At 43.3% G+C, this 22,938-nt stretch overlaps 1 protein-coding gene across 3 annotated transcripts; it reads right to left on the minus strand.

Moving 5' to 3' along the window:
• Positions 1-765: 765 nt before the first annotated feature.
• HNRNPU (heterogeneous nuclear ribonucleoprotein U) lies at positions 766-22,641 on the minus strand. 3 transcript variants are annotated; one of them, XM_044292171.1, is made up of 15 exons: positions 21,926-22,641; positions 15,970-16,069; positions 15,818-15,891; positions 14,475-14,614; positions 14,304-14,403; positions 12,911-13,023; positions 12,512-12,775; positions 12,262-12,381; positions 12,052-12,174; positions 11,410-11,578; positions 10,344-10,604; positions 9,829-10,019; positions 7,799-7,879; positions 4,243-4,275; positions 766-2,022 (listed from the first exon to the last, which is right to left on the minus strand). In XM_044292171.1, the coding sequence occupies exons 1-14, from the start codon at positions 22,458-22,460 to the stop codon at positions 4,273-4,275; spliced, it is 2,274 nt and encodes a 757-aa protein (XP_044148106.1). In that variant the 5' UTR covers positions 22,461-22,641; the 3' UTR covers positions 766-2,022; positions 4,243-4,272. The 3 variants fall into 3 exon arrangements, with proteins under 3 accessions (XP_044148106.1, XP_044148105.1, XP_044148104.1); XM_044292170.1 differs by lacking the exon at positions 766-2,022 and having other exon boundaries at positions 4,202-4,275; XM_044292169.1 differs by lacking the exons at positions 766-2,022; positions 4,243-4,275 and adding an exon at positions 6,476-7,503 and having other exon boundaries at positions 21,926-22,639.
• Between the last annotated feature and the right edge of the window lie 297 nt (positions 22,642-22,938).

Here is a 22,938-nt window from a genome sequence, read left to right on the forward strand (position 1 = left end):
CAACTCAAAGGGAAATAAAATGGTATTTTCTGCTAGACATTCCCATCTAGGAAATGGCAGTGATCTGTTGAAAGATGGATCCTGAGCTCTTGGAACTACAAGAGCAATATAGTACCTTCCAAAGAGCATGACAAGAAAGCCTCAATGAGGGAGAAGAAAAAAAGAAAAAAACGTTCCAAATACTAATCCTCACATTTCTAAGACGGTTTGTTCAATCTCTAGAACTTTATAATTTATGACTACAACCAGTTTGATTCAACAGAGGAGTGAGGTCACTGGATGTAGTATGGTCCAATAGAACCTTGGTATTTCAAGTATACACTTTTTGAAAGAAACTAAAGCTTTCTGCTTTATGTTTTCACGCTCTGATCTCTGAAGTTTGGTGGACAAGTACAATCTATATAGTATCCACAGGTTGGTGAAATGTAATTCTTGGTTATTCTTTAGCAAATTATTCAATAGTTATTTCCACTTGGACACTGCACTGGTTTATAATACCATCATTAAATAAATTTTGCATAAATCAATAGTACAGTTGAATATCAAACTTTGTAATACAAAGTATCATAGAAAATTAGTAAACAGTCTTCCCTTTATCCTAAACAAGTGATGGCGAACCTATGGCACCGGTGCCAGAGGCGGCACTCAAAGTCTATGGTGTACCAATATGCCTTTTCCTGCAACACATCAGCACAGGGCGCACTATGAACAGCGCAGGCAGCGCATTGAATGTAGGCTGGCTATTATAGCTAAAGGAAAAAGTACTTGGAAGATATACTGTATTAGTAGTCAGGTTAAATTGCCATGTTGGCACTTTGCGATAAATAAGGTGGTTTTGGATTGCAGTTTGGGCACTCTGTCTGTAAAAGGTTCGCCATCACTGTCCTAAACCATTCATAGAAGCGCATTGAGATATATGGAGAGAGAAGGAGCAGGGCAACAGAGAGACACACACATGTTGCTGCAGCTAATACTGTTGTGCTCTCACAGCTACCGGATTCAGATCTACATTTCTTAGCATTTCTCCATAATGTATTCCATGCTGCTGCTTGTCTGAACAGTATATCCTCTAGTTTGTGTGCAGTGTATGGGAGACAAGATGACAGGCAGTATTCCACCAATAGCTCAGGGGGAACATATTATGTAGCCTGCAGAGGGAGAACCTAGTGAAATATGCAAAATACAAATCACATGACCAGAAAAAGTGGGTTTCATGTACATATGCAACAGCATATTCTGAGATGTGACCCAAAAACCAACAGGTATTAACTAAAACCAGGCACTAGTCACATGCCACCTGTAGGCAATAGGGTCCAGATAATAGCAGTGCTATTTATGGGGGGAAGATACAGGGCTTCTGGTAATGACACAGGAATGAGGGACACAGTGGTAATGTCTGTTCATGGTCACATTGTAGACATTCACTCTGTATGCAATATGCCAAGAACTGGCATTTTTATACCGTTTGTGGAACCGAGGGGGGGGGGGGGGGGAGAGAGAGAGAAGAGAAATATATGCATTCAAGTCTTTTCAAAGTATGAAACATGGTGGATCACCTATGGCATGGACGTGTGGCAGATCACCTATTTTCACGTAGTGCCATATATGCCCAGAGCACCAAATTACTAGACATTTCTGCAAAACGTAAGATACCGCCTTTGAATATCAGGGCGGAGAGGGAAATGAAGGCAGTCATCTACTTACTTCCCAGTTGATCTTCCTAACAATTAGTACAATGTAAGCCAAGCTAGTGCTGGCACCTCAGAAAAACTGTCAGATGACATCCATACCCATAGGGGAATATACTTTAATATAGGCAAAGTGAACACTCTTGGAGTTGATATTATGAGATGTGTAGGAGAACCAAAGAAATACCCATGTGACACAATTACCCTTGTGCAGTATGTGTACCATCACCACTGCTCAGGACTAGGTACTACGATTACTGTGTCTTCAGCAACATCACCTTTACCTTTACAAAACCCACGTTTATTGGAAGACCCGTCACTTGTGCTGTTCAAACTGGATGACAAAAAGAACACATGTTAAAGTGTACTTCTAGCAATCTCTAAGTGATCAAGATGATAGGTTTCCATATAAAGGTTGTGTTGCTGCAGAAACCAGACATTTCCTGATATTTAAAAGAATAAAGTCAAGCTTAAAGGATAACTGTCATGTTTTCAAAATATCTATTTTAGCATATGTTACTGCTGCAGCAGCATTATGCATAAACCAATCTTTAATTTCTTCACATACCACCGTTTTCCCTGAGTTTTTCCCCTTAGTTGCGGCTGTTTAAACATTTACAATGAGGACCTTCTCAAGAAGGCCCCTCTGCCAGTTCTGAGGCCAAAACTGCCTTCCCTCACTTCCCATACACACTTGCTGTAGCCAAAAGCTCCCTGCCAGCCAGATTCAATTACTGATACACACCTCCTCACTCTGAAGACTAATGCCGGCATGCAGTGTGAAGGACCGCCCCTCTGTCTTCTGTTTATACTAAAAGGAAGGCAGACAAGCGCTAGCAACGGTCGTTTAAAGGGAGCAGTGGAAAGGGACAGAGGACATTAATGAAAGCGGTTATTATAAGGTAATTACAGATCTTTTGACAACCATTGACAGACTAACTCAGGTACACATGCCCAACTCTAATAAACTAGCAAATAAAAAAAATGACAGTTACCCTTTAAAAAGAACTCCCGCAAAGATTTTTATTTTCTGATCTGTTAGAAGGGTACATGATGTAAACTGTAGTAAATGTAATCTTTGTATCAGTGACTGTATTTGAATTATCTCTCTGATCTCCAACTGACAGGACAGGAAGACAGTTACTTCTCTATTCATTCCTAGGAGACTGACATTGAGGCGTCCATAGGAATATAGAGTAGAAATACCAGCTCACTGTATCTGGGATTGGCATATATCCGCATGCTCGGTGCCTGGTTTTTCAACCTCCTTATACAGGTACAGCCAAATTTAAGAAGATATGGACTCCAGCACTCACTGAGTGCTGGAGTCCATAGGAATACATAGAGAATCCGACTTCCTGCCCACACAAGGTGCTGAGTTATTAGGAAAGTCAGAATGCTGGTCACGTGATACAGCTGAGGATCAGAAGGGAGATTTTATCATGTACCTTTTGAACAGGTCAGAGAATAACTTTTTGCGGGAGTTCTTTAAGTTGTACATAGAGTGTGAGCCGTTTACTAGACACGCCCAAGACGCTTTCCATAAAGGTTTGGCCACAAAGCCAGGTTTCTGCCAGCAGTCGTATATGTCCTTTATACGCTCTCCAGTTAGGATACACTACTGATATTGGCTTACAAAACTGCAGGTAGAAACCTGACCGTGTGGGCCTTACCTTCAAGTAAACTAATCTGAAACAGGTCAGATTTCAGATGCGCTCAAGGAGGAAAATCATGGTAATGGTGATTCTCAACATATCAAGTAAGCTTTTTACTTGGGGATTCAGTTAGTGATAAGACATTAAAAGGAGTTTTCCTGGAATAAAGTATTGATGATAGATTCTCCGCCTGTGCAGCTCAGTCCCATTCAAGTGAATGGGCATAGGCTGCTATACAATGTACAGGGCGGTGCTTGGTATGCTGTGAGGAAGCCACCGCTTCTTCAAATAGCTGACCGATTGTGAATAGGCCCATCAGTGTTTTACTCCTGGAAAACCCTTTTAAAAAACAAAGGCCAAAAGATGGCTTACTAAAATCTTACCTTTGGTTTGTTAGAATTAACCTTTAGTACTCTGCGCAGTATAACATTCAAATTAGAATCCCTTTCAAGGCTGGTAACATTTGTAAACTGATAAGGTTAATATCTATGTTCACTATAGGTGCAAGAGGAAACTATGCAGTTTCTTGCCTTCTTTATTTGACAATGAAGGAATATGCAGGTCATTTTGGTCCCTGGTACTAGCTAGTGAAGTTATTCACTGCACAGAATATTTTGTCCCGGTAACCAAGGAGAAACTGAACAAGAATCAGAAAGCTAGTCTATATAATTTTGCACTGTGGCATACGGCATCAACCTCCATCAGTCTTCAAGGAGCAAAGTATTACAACGTGGATGTGGTTTAAGGTTAGATGCACAACAAGCCACAGTTCTTACTGTTTCAATGCCTAGCAAAATGGCCAGAGCAAGCAAGGAATAATACATAAAATACCCACCTATGACATTATGGAGCTGTTTGTATATAAAAAAGCTATACTTACCAACGTAACTAGTACTTACCAAGTACGTTGTTACACGGTACAAGCCAAGCTACTGAAAGAAACAGAATGACAGTGTTACACAGGACAGGAACTGGATGATGCAATACTAAGAAAGACTTTTGAGACTCCCTGAGATGTACACCAGAGACTTACTGTACAGCACTGGTGATTTAGCTTTACACAACCTTTTGAATTTTAACCAAGTGCATAGAAAAACAGTTCCCAATTTTGACATATTTTGGCCATATGGACCAATATCAATTAAGATGTCCAGAAAAACATTGTTTGGGCGGGCTGAGCAGAAGCCTGTCTTATGAGAACTTTGAAGGTGGCCATATGGCTTAGTCTTCACACCTGTTTAATACTAGGTTTATTGCAGAAGTTACAAGAGAAAACTTATTGTCCCAACTTTTAAAGAAAGAACTAGAGAACTCCGAAACGACAAACATTGCTAGTTTTTGGACAAAAACAACTTAGATTCCACAGAAAACACACCATGCCAAAGCTGCATGTGTAAAATATGATTTACCATGACCATCAGTATTGAGGAATTTGATCCTACCAGGTACATGAACTGCAGAAGGACCACCAGAGAATAACTGTCTAAAGACAGCACCATTAACTATTAAAAACAAAGTGGATTGTGGTCCTTGTTAGGAATGAAGGGAAGGTCACTTAGACTATCCAATCTATGTATGAACACACTTCACAATCAAAACTTTTATCTTGGTGCTCAGTTTGAATCAGAAAAAAATAAAAATTTCAACAATGGGAAATTCAAAAGAAAAAAAAACACTAGTTCTATGTTTAAAAGCAGATGAGAAGTTACTCACATTTGTAAGTGAATTAATGCAAAAGGGATTCTAAAATATATTCACATATCTAAATATAAAGCTGTCAATTATGAATGACAAAAATTAAAATATGCGGATCTACTAACTATTCTTATGACCTTTGCCATGCTAATATAAAGTGGTGTTGGGATGCTCCCACCACAGCAGTTACAGCAAGCATTCAAGTGTAACAGACATTAATGGGAGATATAAAAGCCACAAACCCCAAAAGTCCTGTGTTCTCAAACTTAGGGGGGGGGGGGGGGGGAGAAAAACCTGATCCACAAAACTAAAAAGTGAAATCAAATAGTTCAGACGTCCACAAGTTTATAGCTTTCCCAAGCACATATTCAGTACTTCCAGTAGGTTTGTAAAAATGACTCAAATTTTAATCCTTTTACTCCACTGGAGCTCAATCTGAATACAACGCAGCACCTACATACAGCCTTCACTTCCCTCACTACCAGAGCGTACAATTTGACGTTTCAGCACAGCTTAAGAAAATAATAATAATGATAATAATGTACGTTGCCTATCACTTGTGGCCCATTCTTCAGGCAATGCCCTCCCTTATGGAAAAGGCTGCCACAAGTTGCATTTTCTGTATGTGTACTACTAAAAGTAGTCTTTTATTGCTTTCGGTTCCCAGTTTTAATTCAGCCCAAGGCCAAGTACAGATCTAGTCATTTATGCCAACACTTCCAGCCACTGCAATAGTGATACAAGTAGTTTGCATATAAACTCATGACCACACATTTGTAAATGCTGCCATTTTGTTTTCTTAAATGATCACACATGAAATTAATAAGGCACCAGAGAAATTAGAGAGTACTTTATTTCGGACTAGAAGAGGGGATAATCCCTTTGTGTAAAAGGGATTAACGGAGGTATACAACTTACCAGTGTTAGTTAAAGTAGTAATCAAGCAAGTACTTTATATACAAAGTCAGTTCATTGGAGAAGCTCCCATCCAAAGTTAACAGACGGGAGGCAGGCTTGACAAACTTTACCTTACAGGCATGAAGCCGCAGAACGGCAGTTGCTCCATAGTATTTTGTACCATTCATGGGTGAAAATCCCTCCATGTAACGCTTTACTTTACACCATGCTTCTCATCGCAGGGTTGGGACACCGCTGAACTGCTTTGCACAGGTCTTGGGTAGCAAAATAAAGCAGCTGGTGTATATCTGAGGCGACTGCCATGCCATGGCCTTTGAGATGTGCATACGGACCAAGGCCAGACTGCTGTAAAATGGACGGCATCCCAATCCACTAGTTTATAGTGGAGAGAGGGTGGACATCAGCACAATCCTTTCATCTTTTTAATTGTAGTCAAGTCTAAGCATATCGCAGACATGGCAGTCGTATGGGGCGGGGATTAGGTTTCTTAAAAGTTGGTGACAATCCCAAAACACAAGAGTGTGTAAATTCACGTTTATTTATTGCAAATGTGCTATGGATGTATTCCAGCTCATCCTCGTTAGAGGTTAGCAGGCAAAATGTAAAGAACTGACATTTTTCCAAAAGAGGCTATATAGTAATGGAACTCACAATATCATTAGTTTACAATGATGGTGCAACTACAAGCATACTAGGCAAATGAAGAAACTGCAAGGGAAGGGGTAAGTGGAGATACAAACATGGCTAACTTCATACAGATCCCAGACAACTAGATTTACAACAAGTTTAGTTTAATAAGAAACAGGCAGCTTTGCCTTTTCTTTGCAGAGTCAAAGTTTAACAAATGGCAAAAACAGTTTTAAACCTTCACAAGTTAAAGTCTGTGGTTTCCAAAGGTAAGTGGAAAATGTAAGCGCTCTAGGCATACACTGCAGCCTCTCTAATTTGTTCATTTTTTTCAGTCCGCTCTCCTCCTTGCCCTCACAGACCAGGATGTTCGCTCCCAGACGTAACCCAATGTATAGTAATTGCAAGGTTCATTTTCATGTCACTAAATGTCCACCATACAGGCCTACAACGCCATCATATTACATCTGACAGCAAACCCTGACTCTCCTAGGGCTAGATTGAGTCATTTTACTGAATAAAAGACACCAGTTACAAAGCAACATTTACTTTTCATACCGTAAAAAAAAAAGAAAAAAAATGTACAGATAAAATGTAGAACCCTGAAATACTGACACATTCTCTTATTGTGCACAATGCTGAGGTTCTTCTCAAATCACTTAAAACTGCAATAAAATTTACAAAAACAAACTTCAACCCAGAAAGCAACTAATATAATTAAAGAAAACCATTAAAGAACCCGCAGGCACTTCCTCTTGTGGAATGTTTTTTTTGTTTTGTTTTTTAAAGTTAGCCTAAAGAAAACAGTCGACTTCTTGTGAAGGTTTTGAAGAGAAATGTGTATCAGTTCATTTTTATTTGAGTATTCAATAATATCCTTGGTGGTACTGCTGGCTCCATGGCTTTTGACCCCAGTATTGCTGCAATTAGAAAAAGGGGTAAATATTAACATGTTAACAAGCTTGTGAGCTTAGATGCCAACAAGAACTGCTTGCTTATGTGTAACATATGATCTTCAGCCTTTTATTCAATTAACTAGGAGCCCAATTATGACTAGATACCAAGAATCCCATTAACTCTTATGTATCCTGCAGTATGTAGAATAGGAGAGGAAAATGTCTAAATCTAGAGTCAGGTGCTTCCATGTTGGTGACTGTAGTACATAGTAGCCCACTGATCGGGAGCCGCTCGTGGAACGGCACAGACAATACTTACGCCCTGCTGCTGCGGCTGCCACTGGTTGTAACTCTGAGAATGGTTTTTGAAGCCACGGTTGTTTCCCCTTCCTCTAAAGTTCTGTAGAAGTAACAAAGAAGTCAGAAGTCATGTGCAATATATAAATTTATTTTTTTACACAATAAAAGCACACAGAGCTATGGGGACTGGGTATTGCGGATGTGCTAACGGCCATCTAGCAACCCATGTCCTCAGCTCTATACACAAAATCCTGGTGACAGGAGTTCTACTACTAAAGGTCTTTTCCAACAACCAAGGTCTCTTTCAGCCGAGGGTGTAATGTGTGGGAATCTGCTCTGTGTGTGGGCGCGATTCTCCATTATGGACCCTGCTCAGCATTATACCGATTTATAATGCAGTGTCTCTGGAGGACCTTCTACAGAATCATACTGACAGTTTTAATTAATCTTTTCCCATAAAACTATGATGCCGATGACACATTTGTAATGCACTTTTCTCACACAGGGCACTCAAAGCGCAGTGATGGCTGTGTAGCTGGAACGACTACGTGGGGAGTCAGCAGCTGCCATATAGAATCAATTTCAAAGAAAGCCAGTTCACTCACTTATTTTTGGGGAGTTGGCAGAATCCCACACAGACACTGGGAGACTATATAAACTAAACTCTATGCCCATGTTTCCCTTGGTGAGGACTGAACAAGGACCCCAGCACTGCAAGGCACCAGTGCAAACCAGTGACCATCGTGTTGCCTGTGCCATCAACCAGCTCAGCTTTCCTGCTCTATAATATGCTGCCTGCAGATTGCTTTTTGTGGTGACAGGTCCTCTTCAAATAAATCAGAAGTTGCTGAATGTTGACATTTTGACTGGAGTAGCCCTAGTTTAACTCATTGAGGCCACTTTAAGAGTTTGGTTAGGGATTTCCTTCAGTGATTATGAGCCAAAACTAGGAATGAAGCCTAGAGAAAGAATGCATAAGGGAAAGGTCTGCACATGTTCTGTGTTTTTGACCAGCTCCTGGTATTGCCTCACACCGACACTGTAAAAGGCCTTTTACTCTATACCATATTTAAGCTCTGCTACATTAGGACACATCTATGAGCCAATAGCCCAGATTAGCTGCACTGCCTAGCCAGTCTATAGTAGTCAAAATCCAAGTTCTGACAGGTTGCTTTAAGTGTATAGGGATCTTCAAGTGATTAGGAGAATTTTATCAAGTAACTGCCACAAACCCACTAGCAGAAGTGAGCAGGCACACTGACACTGCCAGAGTATCAAGACAATGTAATCTCAAATAGCGATCTCTATTAAAGTTACGTGGGAAATATGGGTCCACATATTAGTCTTTTTTTTTATCAGACAAAACAGGCAGAAAAAAAAAAAGAATAAATCTTCAGATATCGCCAACATTGAGACAAATAGGCTTAAAGGCTATGTACATCTTCAGAGGTAATTTTTTTTACGATTGCATGTTACTCATTTTTGGATACAAATATTTTCTCAGTTAGCCTTTATTAAAAATATTGAGCTGTTCTGCAACTGTTTTTCTAAGATATTTCACACAAGCGCGACAGATTGGCTCCGGATGCGTTCAGTGAAACTCGCACCATTTTGCAAGCAAGTTCAGTCAATTTTGTCTGCGAATGCGTTCAGTGGTTCCGTTTTTGCTGTGCGGGTGCAATGCGTTTTGACTGTGTAACTGGTACTTGCACTTTCACTTTGTGCCCTCATCTAATAAACCTCATCTCTAACTACCCAGAGGTCATAAACACTTATCAATAAGATGAGGATTGAGCTTTAAAGAGCGTTTATAAAAATGTCAGAGATAAGGAGACCGAGGTGACGGAAGACAGAAAAGGGTACTACTAGAGCAACTCCGCTATGTACAGAAAAATAGGACCTTGTTTTTTTTTTTTTTTTATAAAGACCAATAAAAAAAATTTGCTCAAAATGTGTACAATGTAATTTAAAAAAATGCCCTCAAAAGATGTACATAGCCTTTAACTGAAAAGGATCCTGCACACATTTTAAAAATCCCTGCAGTTTTACCTGATTGTAGTTTCCACGACTGGGCATTGAAGCACCTCCACCACCACGACCAAAGTTCCCACGGTTATTGTAACCACCCCTGTTATGATAGGCTGGCGCACGAGGATATGGATAACCAACTGCTCCTCCACCACCACCACCTCGCTGTGGCATGTTACCCCTCCTGTTAAATCCTCCACGATTCACAGGAGCTGAAACAAAAAAAAGAAAAAAAAAAAAAAGAAAAATTATAAACCCTACTTGGGTATACCTTAAATGAAATCTATATTTCCCTCAAAGAAGCCACTTCAGCCTGGGAAAAAAAAAAAAAAAAAAAAAAAAAAAAAACTGCATATAAATAGGTATATACAGCTACAGTAATGAGTACTACCATTACTTCAGACTACAGCTTGTCCACATGAGACCCAGGGGTAAACTGGAGTCAGATTTCTCGGGGTTGGCACACTGCGTTTGCTGCACATTATGTTACCAGGTTAAGAGGCAAACCCGTTGCTAGACAAGTACACTTTGCATACCTCCACCGCGGAAGTTTCCTCCACGCATATTGAAGCCTCCACCTCCACGGCCTCTATGCCCACCGTGCCCATGTCCACCTCTGGACTTGTTTTTGTTCTTGTTGGGTTTTTTTGCGCCAATGTTTTGTTTCTTCTCAGGAGGAAGAGATTTCTTGCTCTCCTCTTTATACTGCTCTACAAGTTTCTCGGCCTCTTCTTTTTGCAGTTCCACATAAACAATTTCATCAAAGCACTCGCTGGCTTCCGGTAGTGTAAAGTTCCCTATAAACAAAAGGTAAACATATTTAAAATAACCTTTGCCATGCTTCTAAAATTCACTATTAAATACTTTCATCTGCAATGTATTGATGCCCAACTCTTAGTATTATTTCAAATACTGTCTCTCCTCACTGAAGATAGAAACTAAGACAGTCTCAAGACTTTATCTATTAAGGCCTAGCTTACACTGATCAGTGACTGAGTCAAAACAATCTTTCCATTGTGTAGGCTCTATTCCTGGTTTTGGCTCACACTTTCCATCAGTAATTAGAAACTATGTTACTATGTAATAACTGCTGGAAATCAATTAAGGGCTCATGCACATGAACATATTTTTGCAGCCGGCATGTGGAACCATTCACTTTAACGAGGCCGCAAATAAAAAATAAAAATGGGAATGAGTCCATGTCCGAATGTCCTTTTGCAAAGATTAGAATGTGCCCACATAGGATAGGACTGTTGCATTAGGGCTGGCCCTTCTGTTCTGTTGGTATCCGTGTTTTGGGAAAACACAATTTGCGGATTGCAAAACATCCAACGGTCGTAAGCACAGGCCTGAGTGGAGTCTTCGTGTGAATAGGCCTGAGCGACTTCTAAGTCCACTTTCACACAGTTAGTGTTTGACCAGTGACCACTAGCTAAAACCTGTTCTGCGATTCTGACCTGCACCTGGTTTAGGTTAACAATCCCTGATCACTGTGTGAAAGCAGCCCAACTCTGTTTTCACGATGAAAACCCACCGATGTTCACTCTGAAAATGCAGTTACTTTCCAATTCTAGAACACAAGCAAAAAAAGGTATTACCTACCCTTCATTTTAAGCACCGCATGTTCAGGAAGATCCTTTCCTTCAACCTCTGCTTTCTTTTGTGTTCTCTCTTTATAAACCTCATCACTTGGACACACAACAACAGCCTTACGCTTAAATCCAGCAAACAAGCACATTTTTCTCCTCTGAGCAGCAGCGGATACGTTTGTCTAAAAAAACAAAACATTTCTATAGGTCATTTTCACAATATTGCAGGGATAGATAGATGTGTAGAATGAATATTTATATATATATATATATATATATATATATATATATATATATATATATATATATATATATATACACACACACACACATATATACATATATATATACACACACATATATATACATATATATATATATACACACACATACACACACTACTTGACTGCATGAGGTAAAATACAGCATTAGGAAATCCAACCAAATACAACAGATTCTTAGGATATAAAGATGGCCATTCAAGAGTAAGACCATCAATGTAGTACAAAGACAGGCTTGGTCCACCAGAGTGGGAGCTGTTGACACCTCAAACATCTCTGCAGGTCCATGTAACCAGGAGTTGTTCCTTTATGATACAGATATGTCACAATAGGCCTTATGAAAAGTGTCTTGACAGAATTACATGAAAACTTACTTGATCTAGAATGAAGTGTCTCTTCTTCCGAGCAGCAATTTCAATGAACTTGCTAAGGCATTGTGGGGCCCTCTGGAGCAATGCATTCAGTTTTACAGCGTCAGTCATCTTTTTATTACCAACCTAAGGAGAAAAACATATTACAATCCAAGGTATCATTTAGAGAATCAAAATGTCATCTTGCTCTGGCACCTTTTCAAAAACCATTACCATCATTCTTTCCATAATATTGTTTGTTCCAAGGACATTATATTTCCCGGGATTCTCAGAAACCTGCTGATTGACCCAAGTGGTTTTCCCAGCTCCTGGCAAACCAATCATCATGATAACCTGAGGATACAAAACAAGAAAACATATGAAAGACGTGGAATGAGACCGCCCATTTTAGAGGGGTAAGAACAGTTTCATTGCATAAACCATATAAACAAAAAAAAAAAAAGCCAACAAGCTATATGCACACCTCGCAGTCCTTCTTTTCTTCTGGCCCTAATGGTCCTCTCACACGATCTTCAAGCAAGACATTCTGAATGAATTTAAATCCTTCAGGAATTGGAAAGAATGGTTCAGCTTGCTGGCCGAAGTTAAACTCCACAGCACAATTGTGACAAAGGACATGTGGGAAAAGGGGTTGCTCAGATAGTGCGTCTTTGTCAACTTTAAAAGCCACTCCGAGGTCCTGGCCATTTTTTGCATAAGAAAGCTCGATTTCATCACCTTCAAAATTCTACAAGACAATAAGTAAAGATAACAATGCATTATTCGAATGCTAAAAGTATGCATGTCCGATTCTTTTAAATACAAAAGCACACAAAAAGAAAACAGTGGTTCAAAAAAACAAAAAAAAAAAAATACAACTTACCGCCATACAGGTGATTACATCATTCTCATCATATTTCTCGCCATACTCCTCAGCAACGCCATTGTAAGACTTGGATCCTTTTAGTGAATAGCCATAAGAGTTTTCATCTTCACCTAATAACAGAAGTAACATAGGATAATAATTGATCACCTACCGGAAAATGGAAAATAAAAGCAACAGGTAAACTAATTCAAAGTAATATTTCAGCCGCCCATAATATGGCTTTGTTTACATCTGAGAAATAATGTTCTCCTGTTGCATCATGGGAACATAAAAATGGAATGCAAGCCAAAGAGGACAAAATAGAACACACTGCATTGTGTCGATCGCAATTTTTACACAGCAGTTCTTAAAGAGGACGTGTCACCGTAAAAAAGCCTGTACAATATGCATGTAGTCTGGAATACAGCAGGAAAAGCTGAGCCGATACGTAGTTTTGGGGGAAAAGATTCAGCAAATATTTGTCTGTGCATCAGTGACTGACAGCTATGTATACACACTTACACAAAGAAAGCCATCACTGATAACACCCCCTGTGTACAAATGATTCCAATATATAAACTACAAGTTTAACTGAATCTTTTCCCACAAAATTATACATCTATCTGCTCAGCTCCTAATGCCTATTGAAATGCATTTTGTGGTGACAGGTCCTCATTAAATTGTAAAGACATGGAAACAAGCGATTCCAACATCAGAGCATGAATACATTGAATAAAAAAGTGATTCTACGGTTTTTGTTTAAATAAATTAAGTTACTGTCCTTCTAATTTAATTTATATTTCAAAGGGGTTGCCTGGTTTCAGGAGGAAACAGTATAACCTTCAGAATCTGCCTGGAACCTCTATATTACCTGGTTGCAACAGTGACTTCATGTCGACAACAGATGACTGCTGCAGCCAACTACTGGCCTCTGTGGTACACCTGACAAGGCCAGCCAGGTAAATAAAACCTGGCCAGGAGAAGCAGAGTGGTGGGACGGGATCAGCAAGGCAAGTACCTGTTATTTATGTCAGGCAGATCCTTGGGGGTTATCAGTTTTCAATAGGAAAATCGGATTACCCCTTTAAGCTCTCAATAGTTGGCTGAGGGTGAAGACTTCACATTCCAAGGCTGAAAACTAGTATATAGCTAGTTCAGTGCTGAGAAGAAGTGGATACAGTTTGTCATGCCTAGGCACTGCTCCTAGTTCAGGCTATTAGGCTTAGACCAGATATGACTGTCTCCACTTCTCAGCTGTGCTCAGGTTTTCAGGCAGTGGGTGTAAAATAGATCTAATTTACAGTCAGCAAATCCCTGTCTTTAAAATGGTGAAATTACATTTAAGGTAGATTAGAAAGTTGTATAACAATATATGCATACACAAACCGAAATCCTTTGCCATTTTACATACCCAGCATGAATCCACAGGAGCTTAAGGACCATCCAACACGTACTTCATGCACATCAATGTCTTTAGAGTACAAATGCTTCACAGGCACCTTTTCCGTCACCTGAAAGCATAACCATTTAGTCTGGTAGCCGAACAAACTTAATTTACCAGACATGCTTTGTAACAACTTACCTTCATCTCAAAACAAACTTTGTCTTTTGTGACACCATATGAGGCTCTGCCACCAGCCCACAGGAAAGCGAAACTCTCCATAGTGAGGGAAGTGGCGCTTAACCGATCCCGGGAGATTTTGAAGTGAAGATCACAGTTATCTGTAGAAATAGATTACATTTTTTTTAAAATCGTTTTTAAATTTATAACATCAACTTATACCGATCTTTAGCGTACAAGTTTTCATCGAATTTACTACATTATACACCACATTGCTGCTTTACATACTATAGAATCAGAAGGGAACAAGAGTTTAAGGCTGAAATCTTCATTCATTTCAGAACCCTCAATAGTTTGCAACTGGGTCATAGTTTCAGACTTTTCACATGTGGGTATGTCCCTACCGGTAATATATGGTGGACAAGAGGTCTGTCTCCAGGGTGCTGCTGCATTCTAGCTCTTAAAGGGGTTCGCTGGGTTTTTAATATTGATGACTCGATATCAGATTGGCAGGTCCAACACCCCGGACAATCAGCTGTATGAATTGAAGATGCACGCGCAGTCTCCCTTCCTGCTGCTATGTCTATGGCAAAGCAGCATGAAGAGAGAAAGGACACAGCATGTACACACTGCACATGCTGTCTTCCCATACAGCTGATCTGATATTGATGACCTATTAAAAGTCTGGAGAACCCTTTTAAGTATCAGCAAAGCTTCAGTCCTGTGCCAGTTCCCCCTTCTATAGATACTGATACAGCAACTCCCAAATGGGTAGACTGATCCGGAGGAGGGCCTGACCCACCAACTCTGACCTGCAGGCTATGCTGCATGAGGACTGCACTCTCGTGTGATACCCAACCCTCAGGGCTGTGAGAAAGGGAGGCGTACAGCAGACCTGAGCTACCGCTGTGAGCATAAGGACAGTCACAATGTTAAGGAGTCCATTACAAAATAGGAAGATATTTATAAAGACAACCATTGAGTAAGGTTGCATCATTTACAAACCATAAAATAATAATTTAGTCCAAAAGGAATCTCCAAGTTAAAGAGAACCCGTCACCACAAAATGCAAGCAGTGCGTTAGAGCAGGAGGAGCTCTGAGCCCACTGAGTTTTGTGGGTAAAGATTCAGTAACACTTGCAATTTAAATATTTAAATCTCTGCTTTTCCCAGTTTGTTGTACATGGGCGAGGTGTTATCAGTAACTGGTAGCACTCCCTGTGCAGAGATCTCCTGCTCACAATGATTTTTTACATAGAAAGCTGTTGAAAAGCTGAGCTATTGGCAGTTTTCCGTGCAAGTATACAGGGTGACCTTCCCCTCTAGAATTCTATATTCACTTTGAGACAGGACGTGCTACTTACAAGTGTCAAGAAGAACGTTGGTTTCATCCAGTTGTTCATCTTCCTCTTCAACTGGTGGTTGTGGGGACTTGGACCTACAGAATATTATACCAGTTATAAAACCGCCGATCTTAAGGAGACAGATGTCATATGAACAGATGTACTGTACAAACCTGCTGTACTTATTTTCTTCAATATACTCAAAGTAGCCCCGACCATGATCCTCTCGTGGTCTTTTCACACCACGTTTTTTATCCTTTTGATCTTTCCCGTCTACAAAAAAATAAATAAAAAAAATCATATTACACAAATAAAATATATGCATATTTCAAATCTAAAATGATCTCCAGAATCTAGGCAATCAGATTTAAAGCTGGGTACTTAGTCACTTCGTAGTGAAGATACTAATAATGGTCTAGGTCAGTGATGGCGAACCTTTTAGAGACTGAGTGCCCAAACTGTAATCCAAAACCCACTTGGTTATCGTGAAGTGCCAACACGGCAATTTAACCTGAATCCTACAGTCCAGTGTAGTATATCTTCCATGTACTTGATCATTTAGCTATAATATCCTGCCTACATTCAGTGCGGTGCCTGTGCTGTTCATAGTGCGCCCTGTGCTGATGAATGGCAGGAAAAGGCATATTGGTACACCACACTATAGACTTTTTCAAGGGTGCAGGTGCCCACAGAGAGGGCTCTGAGTGCCACCTCTGGCACCCGTGCCATAGGTTCGCCATCACTGGTCTAGGTGCACCAGATTTATCACAGCTTTACACCTAGTCTACCTTTAAACCATCTATTAGTTGGCTTGCTTTGCACCCAAATTTTGTAGTGTAACATCTTAAAGGATTATACCCATCTCAGACATTGGTGGCATATCATTAGGATTTGTCAGATAGAAGTGGGTCCCAGAGGGGAGACCCACACTTCTCTCCAGAATTGCTCCCCCAAAGTGAATGAGAGAACAGCACATTCACTTCTATGGGACTGCCAGATATAGCTGAAAATGGAGGGTGGCCATGCTTGTGCTCTGCTCACCTTCACTTTGGGGCACCCATTCAAGAGATAGGAGCAGGTTCCAAGTGTGACCAGCACCTGATATCCTAGTAATATGCCACCAATGCCAGAGATGAGACAATCCCTTTAGAGTAGCTGTCCAGTTTCTTTCACCCCTTTCATGTACTTGAAAACGTGCCTTTCACTTGCAGTTACCCGAATGCACGCCATTGTCCGATCCAGGATGCAGTCACATGACCCTGTCCGTTCTTCTACAACTTGCTGTAATGCTACTAGGGTTGTTTCAGGTTTCGAATTTGATACTTTTGCCTGGTATCAACCTCGATATCGGGATTTGCCTATTGTGCAGTCTAGTATCAGAGAACATGGAGCGTGCTCCTTGTTCGCCTCAGCAGCACAGGGGAGAAGGAATCACTCCCTCCACCAATGAGGAGAGAGAGAGGAGCTGGCACACTGCGCCACCAATGAAAGTAAACGTTTAATACAAATCCAGGAGGCGGGGAGCTGCGATTAGCGTCAGCTAACCCCTCAGGTGCCGCACCCACCTTCTGTATTGTGTCAATTACCATAGGTGGCACAGTGTGCCCCCTCCCCGCCTCATTTGTGGCAGCTTCTGATCGGAGCCCCAGCAGTGCAATCCTGGGGCTCCGATCGGTTTCCATGGCAGCCAGGACGCTACTGAAACCCTGGCTGCCATAGTCAGCTCCCTGCTGCTGTGTGTACTATGCACAGGGCAGCAGGGAGAGTGTGAAGTCCTATTCGCCCTAATAGAGCTCTATCAGGCTGAATAGGACAAGGGATTAAAAGATACCAGGTTCTGGCCCCTAAAAGGGGCAAAAAAATAAATAAAAAAAATTAAAAAAGTATCACTGTTTACCGCTGGCCCACTGACGTCACGACTGGTATCTACTAGCGTGGGCGGGGCTAAGCTCCATTCAAGTGAACAGAGCTTAGCCCCGCCCACGCTAGTAGATACTAGTCTGGACGTCAGTGGGCCAGTGGTAAACAGTGAGAAGGCCGTGGCGCTGCTGGAGCGCCGATGCCTTCTCAAACAGCTGATCGGCGGGGGGTCCCGGGTGTCGGTAGATCATCAGTTAAATGAAAGTGCAGAACCCCTTTAAAGAGAAAATTTTACCCCTGTAAAAACAATGAACTAAGTATGCAGACATGTAGAGCAGCGCCCAGGAATCTCACTGCACTTATCCGCAGGCGCCGCTCCGTTCTCCCGTTATGCCCTCCGGTATCTTCCCTCTGTAAGTTATAGTAGGCGGTGTCTGCACTTGTCCTGTGGGCGTCTCCTTCTCCTAGGCTGCATCGCTGGCCAATCGCAGCGCACAGCTCACAGCCTGGAAGTTTGTTTTCTCCCAGGCTGTGAGCTCTGCGCTGCGAAGGAGACGCCCACAGGACAAGTGCAGACACCGCCTACTATAACTTAGAGGGAAGATACCGGAGGGCATAACGGGAGAACAGAGCGGTGCCCGGAGATAATAGTAAGTGCAGTGAGATCCCCTGGCGCCTCTCTACATGTCAACATACTTAGTTCACATTGTTTTTACACGTGAAAGGTCCTCCAAGTATAAATTACCCCCTCTCCCAATTTTACATATAAAAATATATAGCGGTAAAACATATTACATATCGCCACGCCCAAAAAGTCCAAACTATTAAAATATATATCTTTTTAAATGTCCTATGCGGTGAATGCCGTAACAGATAGGGTCGGACTGTTCTATTATTGGCTGCACGTTTCATAAAATGCAGAATACTTTTTTTCGTGTGGTATCAAGTATCGCAACCAAATCAAAATTTTGGTATTGAAACAACCCTTAATGCTACAGCATTTGTTTCCACTTTGGTCTCCCACTGGGGTGTGTCCTGTAGTACGATGGCTGGAAGGGGATAGGGTAGGGCCCTACAATCCTCTGCGCCCTCAGTCAGCAGTGAAGCTTCCGGCACATGCACTGTTGGTACCAACAGGTTAACAGCACAGGCGCTAGCTGCTTCCATACAATGTCTTCTAGTGAAGCACATAAGCCGCTTCATTACTGAGAATGTGGAGGATTCCCAGCTTTTCTCCACCTACGCCACAGCAGAGGGGAAAACCAGGCTGGAAACTTAACGGACGTGACAAGAGGCTGCAGCAGAAGAGCAGACAGGGTCATGGGACTATTTTGGAGTTAAAGATGGGCGCACATTGAATGAAAGAGGGATGAGAGAGGCTGGAAAATGTTGTCAGGTACAACAAAAAGTGCTTAAAACCCTCAAAGAGGACCTTCCATGGGTGCAGACATTATGAAATAACTAGCAGCTTGTGTAGGACATAGTGCAGGGATGTAATATCGCTTACTAGTTTGTCTGGGTGCCGCTCCATTCGCCCACTGTGCCCCCAGTATATTCTCCCGCTCCGTATGCTATGAGCGCCTCCTTCTCCCTGGCTGTGTATTGTCCAATCGCAGTGCAGAACGTCACAGCCAGGGAGAAGGCGAGTTGTTTTATCTCCATTGAGAGACAGAGTTTCCTCCCATTTGCTAGCAATTGGCATACAGAGTGGGAGAATATACCAGGGACCACAGCGGGCGAACAGAGCGACACCCAGGAATAATAGTAAATGCAGCGAGATCTCTGGGAACCGCTGAACATGTCCTGATAGTGCTGGCTGTACTCACCGCTCCCTGGTCTTCTACTGACACCACACCACCTAAGGGTCCATTCACACGTCCGGGGTGTGTTGCGGACCTGCAAATTGTGGATCCGCAACATGGCCGGCACCCCCTGTAGAAATGCCGCAGCTGCGGACCGGAAGTTCGAGGCCGTGCTCCGCAAATGCCGAAGCGGAGAGCACATAGTGCACTCTCCGCTTCACATCCGGGCCCATAGAGAATGAATGGATCCGCACCCGTTCCGCAAAATTGAGCAACGGGTGCGGACCCTTTTGCAGACGCGTGAATGGACTCTAAGGAGGTAGGCGCACTGATAGTGCGGCAGGGAGAGCGTTAGATCTCTGGAGTGGCGGCGGCATCCGGAACAGGGGAGGGGAGCCGTTTATTTTTGTGTATGACCTGAGGCCTGAGCAGAGTACTAATTAACATTGGGGGGGGGGGGGGGGGGGCATGGGTTTGATTAATTCCCTCCCCCCCTTATTTTACTACTCAAACTTTGGTAGGTCTCATAAGGCAAAAATACGAGATATCAATCTGCTCAGCTCCTCCTGCTCTATAAAATGCTGCCTGTAGCTCACATTGCATTTTCAGAGTGAAAGGTTCCCTTAAAAAAAAAAAAAAAAAAAAAGTAAAATTTTAGGAAAACCCCTATAAAAGAAATGGCCAATCAACACTATGCAATCTCTGTAAAACGTGCCCAGTGTTTAATTCAGAAAGTTAGCAGTGGTAAGGGTCCATTCACACGTCCGTTTTTTCTTTCCTGATCTGTTCCGTTTTTTCAGGACCCATTGAAAATAAATGGGTCCAGATCTGGTCCAGATCTGTTCCTGAAAAAACGGAACAGATCAGGAAAGAAAAAACGGACGTGTGAATGGACCCTAAACCTGGAGGTGGGGGGGGGGGGGAAACCACCACCCAGATTTTGTGGAGGATTTCACCCCTCTATCAAATGGACGCTCTGCAGAGCACGAGTCCTGGCTGCTTCTGTTATACACCGCAGATGTGTCCTAGGAGTTACCCTATATGTACGGAGGTCACACAAGATATGGCCACCGCACAGCTAGGCAAAGTCCCCAATATAGCCAGACCGTCTAAAGAGGCACCCAAGATCTGCAGATGTGCACACTGGGAGCCATTAGACGCTGCCTTACATAAGCCGATAACACGGGCCGGTGGTCGGCCAGATATGGCCAATTTTTACACTAGCATTCTTGCTTGATCCGACAGGGCTTAGCAAAAACGCTTCCGTTACTGATAATACAACCATCTGCGTCAGTCATGAACTCCACTGAAATTCAATGGGGGACGGATCCGTTTTCTATTGGTGCAGAGAAAACGGATCCGTCCATATTGACTAGCATTGGGGGTCATGACGGATCCGTCTTACTCCACATCCCATGAAGGAAAGCAATGGTGTGCTGGTGTGAGAACACAACGCATTTTGGAGCATTCCGTTCTGTTACGTTTTGTCCCCACTGACAATGAATTGGGACAAAACGGATGAGTTTTTTTTCCGGTATTGAGACCCTGTGACGAATCTCAATACCAGAAAATATTAACGCTAGTGTGAAAGTAGCCCAATTGTGATCTGGCAGTGTAATACTGCCGCATTTACCAGATGAACGCACAGTCGTTCATCAGGCAATCAGGATTTTTAAGTAGGTTTATAAAACCATTGCTGGAGGCAGATAGCGCCGTCTAATCCCCACCTGCTGCCAGCAAGCGATAGTTCAACGTGGGGACGAGCGATGGCATCATGATCGCATGCAATAGCAGCGAGCAGGCGACTGATGGGAAGGAACACCCCCCTCCCCACAACAGCCCTAAGACAGATCGGCTTGTACATCAAGAATGCAAGTCAAACAAATCCCAGAAGCCGAGGACCAGGGGGCCTACAAAACGTTCACTCAGAGGTCGGACATCATGGGCGGTTTGGCTGCCACAAGTGGTCAAACAGGTTCTTAGGGCAATTTCACACCAGCGTCTTCAGTCCATGAATCCAGCTCCCGTTAACACGGGTATTTACTGGACTCCTGTTACCCCCACATTATTAATGATGAGCCAGTGCCACCTTATACCAGGGGGCACTACAAACCTCAGTGACAGATTACACCAGACATGCATTACAGCCTAACGGTGGGATCTGTGCCAGGAAATAACTGCTACATACACACAGCGCCAGAGGCCGCGGGTTCTGCCGCCACCTAATAAGATGGGGCTGATCCGGCAGCACTTATGGTGAAGGGACGACTAGAGGGTCTCTCTTCCATAGGAACAATAGGCCCCCCTCCCCCACCACACAGGACAATACGCAGATGGGGAATATAATGGCTGCTTCCTAATAAGGGAGGGGGAGCAGGTGCGAGGACAGTCGCTTCTCAGCGTGGGGCCCCCGGAAGTGACGTCACACAATAGCGGCCGTTACAGGACGTGCCCGGCATGTACTCACCGCCCCGGGCGGACGCTCCCGCCTCCTCGCACTTGATGGCCATGAGAGGCTGCGGGCCGCTAGGCGCCGCTCCTTCCTCCTCCTTCGCCGCCTCCTCGCCCTGCTCATCATCGTCATCCTCCTCCTCCTCTTCTAGGCCTACGGGGATGCCCTCATCCTCCTCGTCTTCCTCCTCCTCCCCCTCCTGGAAGCCCTGGTCGTCTCCATTCTCGTCTTCCTGGCTGGCGCCCGCGGCTTCAGCTTCCTCGCCGTGGGCCGCCTCGCCTCCATTCTCTCCGCCGACCTCCATGCCTTCCTCGTCCTCCTCTTCTTCCTCGTCCTCTCCTGTGCCCTGCTCCGCTTCCTCCCCAGCGTCCATCCCTTCTCCAGACACTGCCCCGACCACACCGCCGCCGGAGGTGCTCTCCTCGTCCAGTGCGGCCTGCAGCCTCTCCATGAGGTCGGCCTTCAGACCCTTATCGCTCAGCCGCCTCTTCTTCAGCTCCTCCTTCAGTTCCGACACCTTCAGCTTTTTCACGTTCACCGGGGAGCTCATATTCGCGGCGGCGATAGATTGTTGTGCTGTGACTGCGCAGGCCAATTAACGGTGCTGGGGTAGACTGCTCCTTCTCCCTGCGTCGCGACTCCTTCAAAATGGCGGAGAAAACAAGGACGGAGCGCGCTGCCCTCTGAGGGAGGATGAGAAAAGAATGAACCTTCCAGTGTGGGGAGCGCCAAGGCTTCACTGGCCCCGCCCCTTAGCCGGGAGGGGTTTAGTGTGGCCTGCTGCAGCAGCCCCGCCCTCATCGCTCTAGCGCCATCTAGCTCACGTTCTGACTGAAACCTTTATGGCGCGGGGAAACCCTACACGGTACCACGCGATGGTTGCATAATGCGGCTGTAGCGAGATACACGGCGCCGCCATTACCGGTAAACCGGACAGACTCGTGCCTGGTCATGCGTTACCACAGCCGTAGAGAGGCGCGAAGACCAAGCCTGGACTCCAATTGTGGGGGGAATGTCTCACCAAAATG

This window comes from Bufo gargarizans, chromosome 4 (genome assembly GCF_014858855.1).
Source record: "Bufo gargarizans isolate SCDJY-AF-19 chromosome 4, ASM1485885v1, whole genome shotgun sequence".
NCBI lineage: Eukaryota > Metazoa > Chordata > Amphibia > Anura > Bufonidae > Bufo > Bufo gargarizans.

Coding starts and splice junctions, on each gene's coding strand:
- HNRNPU (XM_044292169.1), bottom strand. CDS start 22,460: ATGAGCTCCCCGGTGAACGTGAAAAAGCTGAAGGTGTCGGAACTGAAG. Junction 7,880..9,828: donor GTCGTGGAAACTACAATCAG/GTAAAACTGCAG, acceptor TTACTTCTACAG/AACTTTAGAGGAAGGGGAAA. Junction 7,504..7,798: donor GGCAGCCGCAGCAGCAGGGC/GTAAGTATTGTC, acceptor TTCTAATTGCAG/CAATACTGGGGTCAAAAGCC.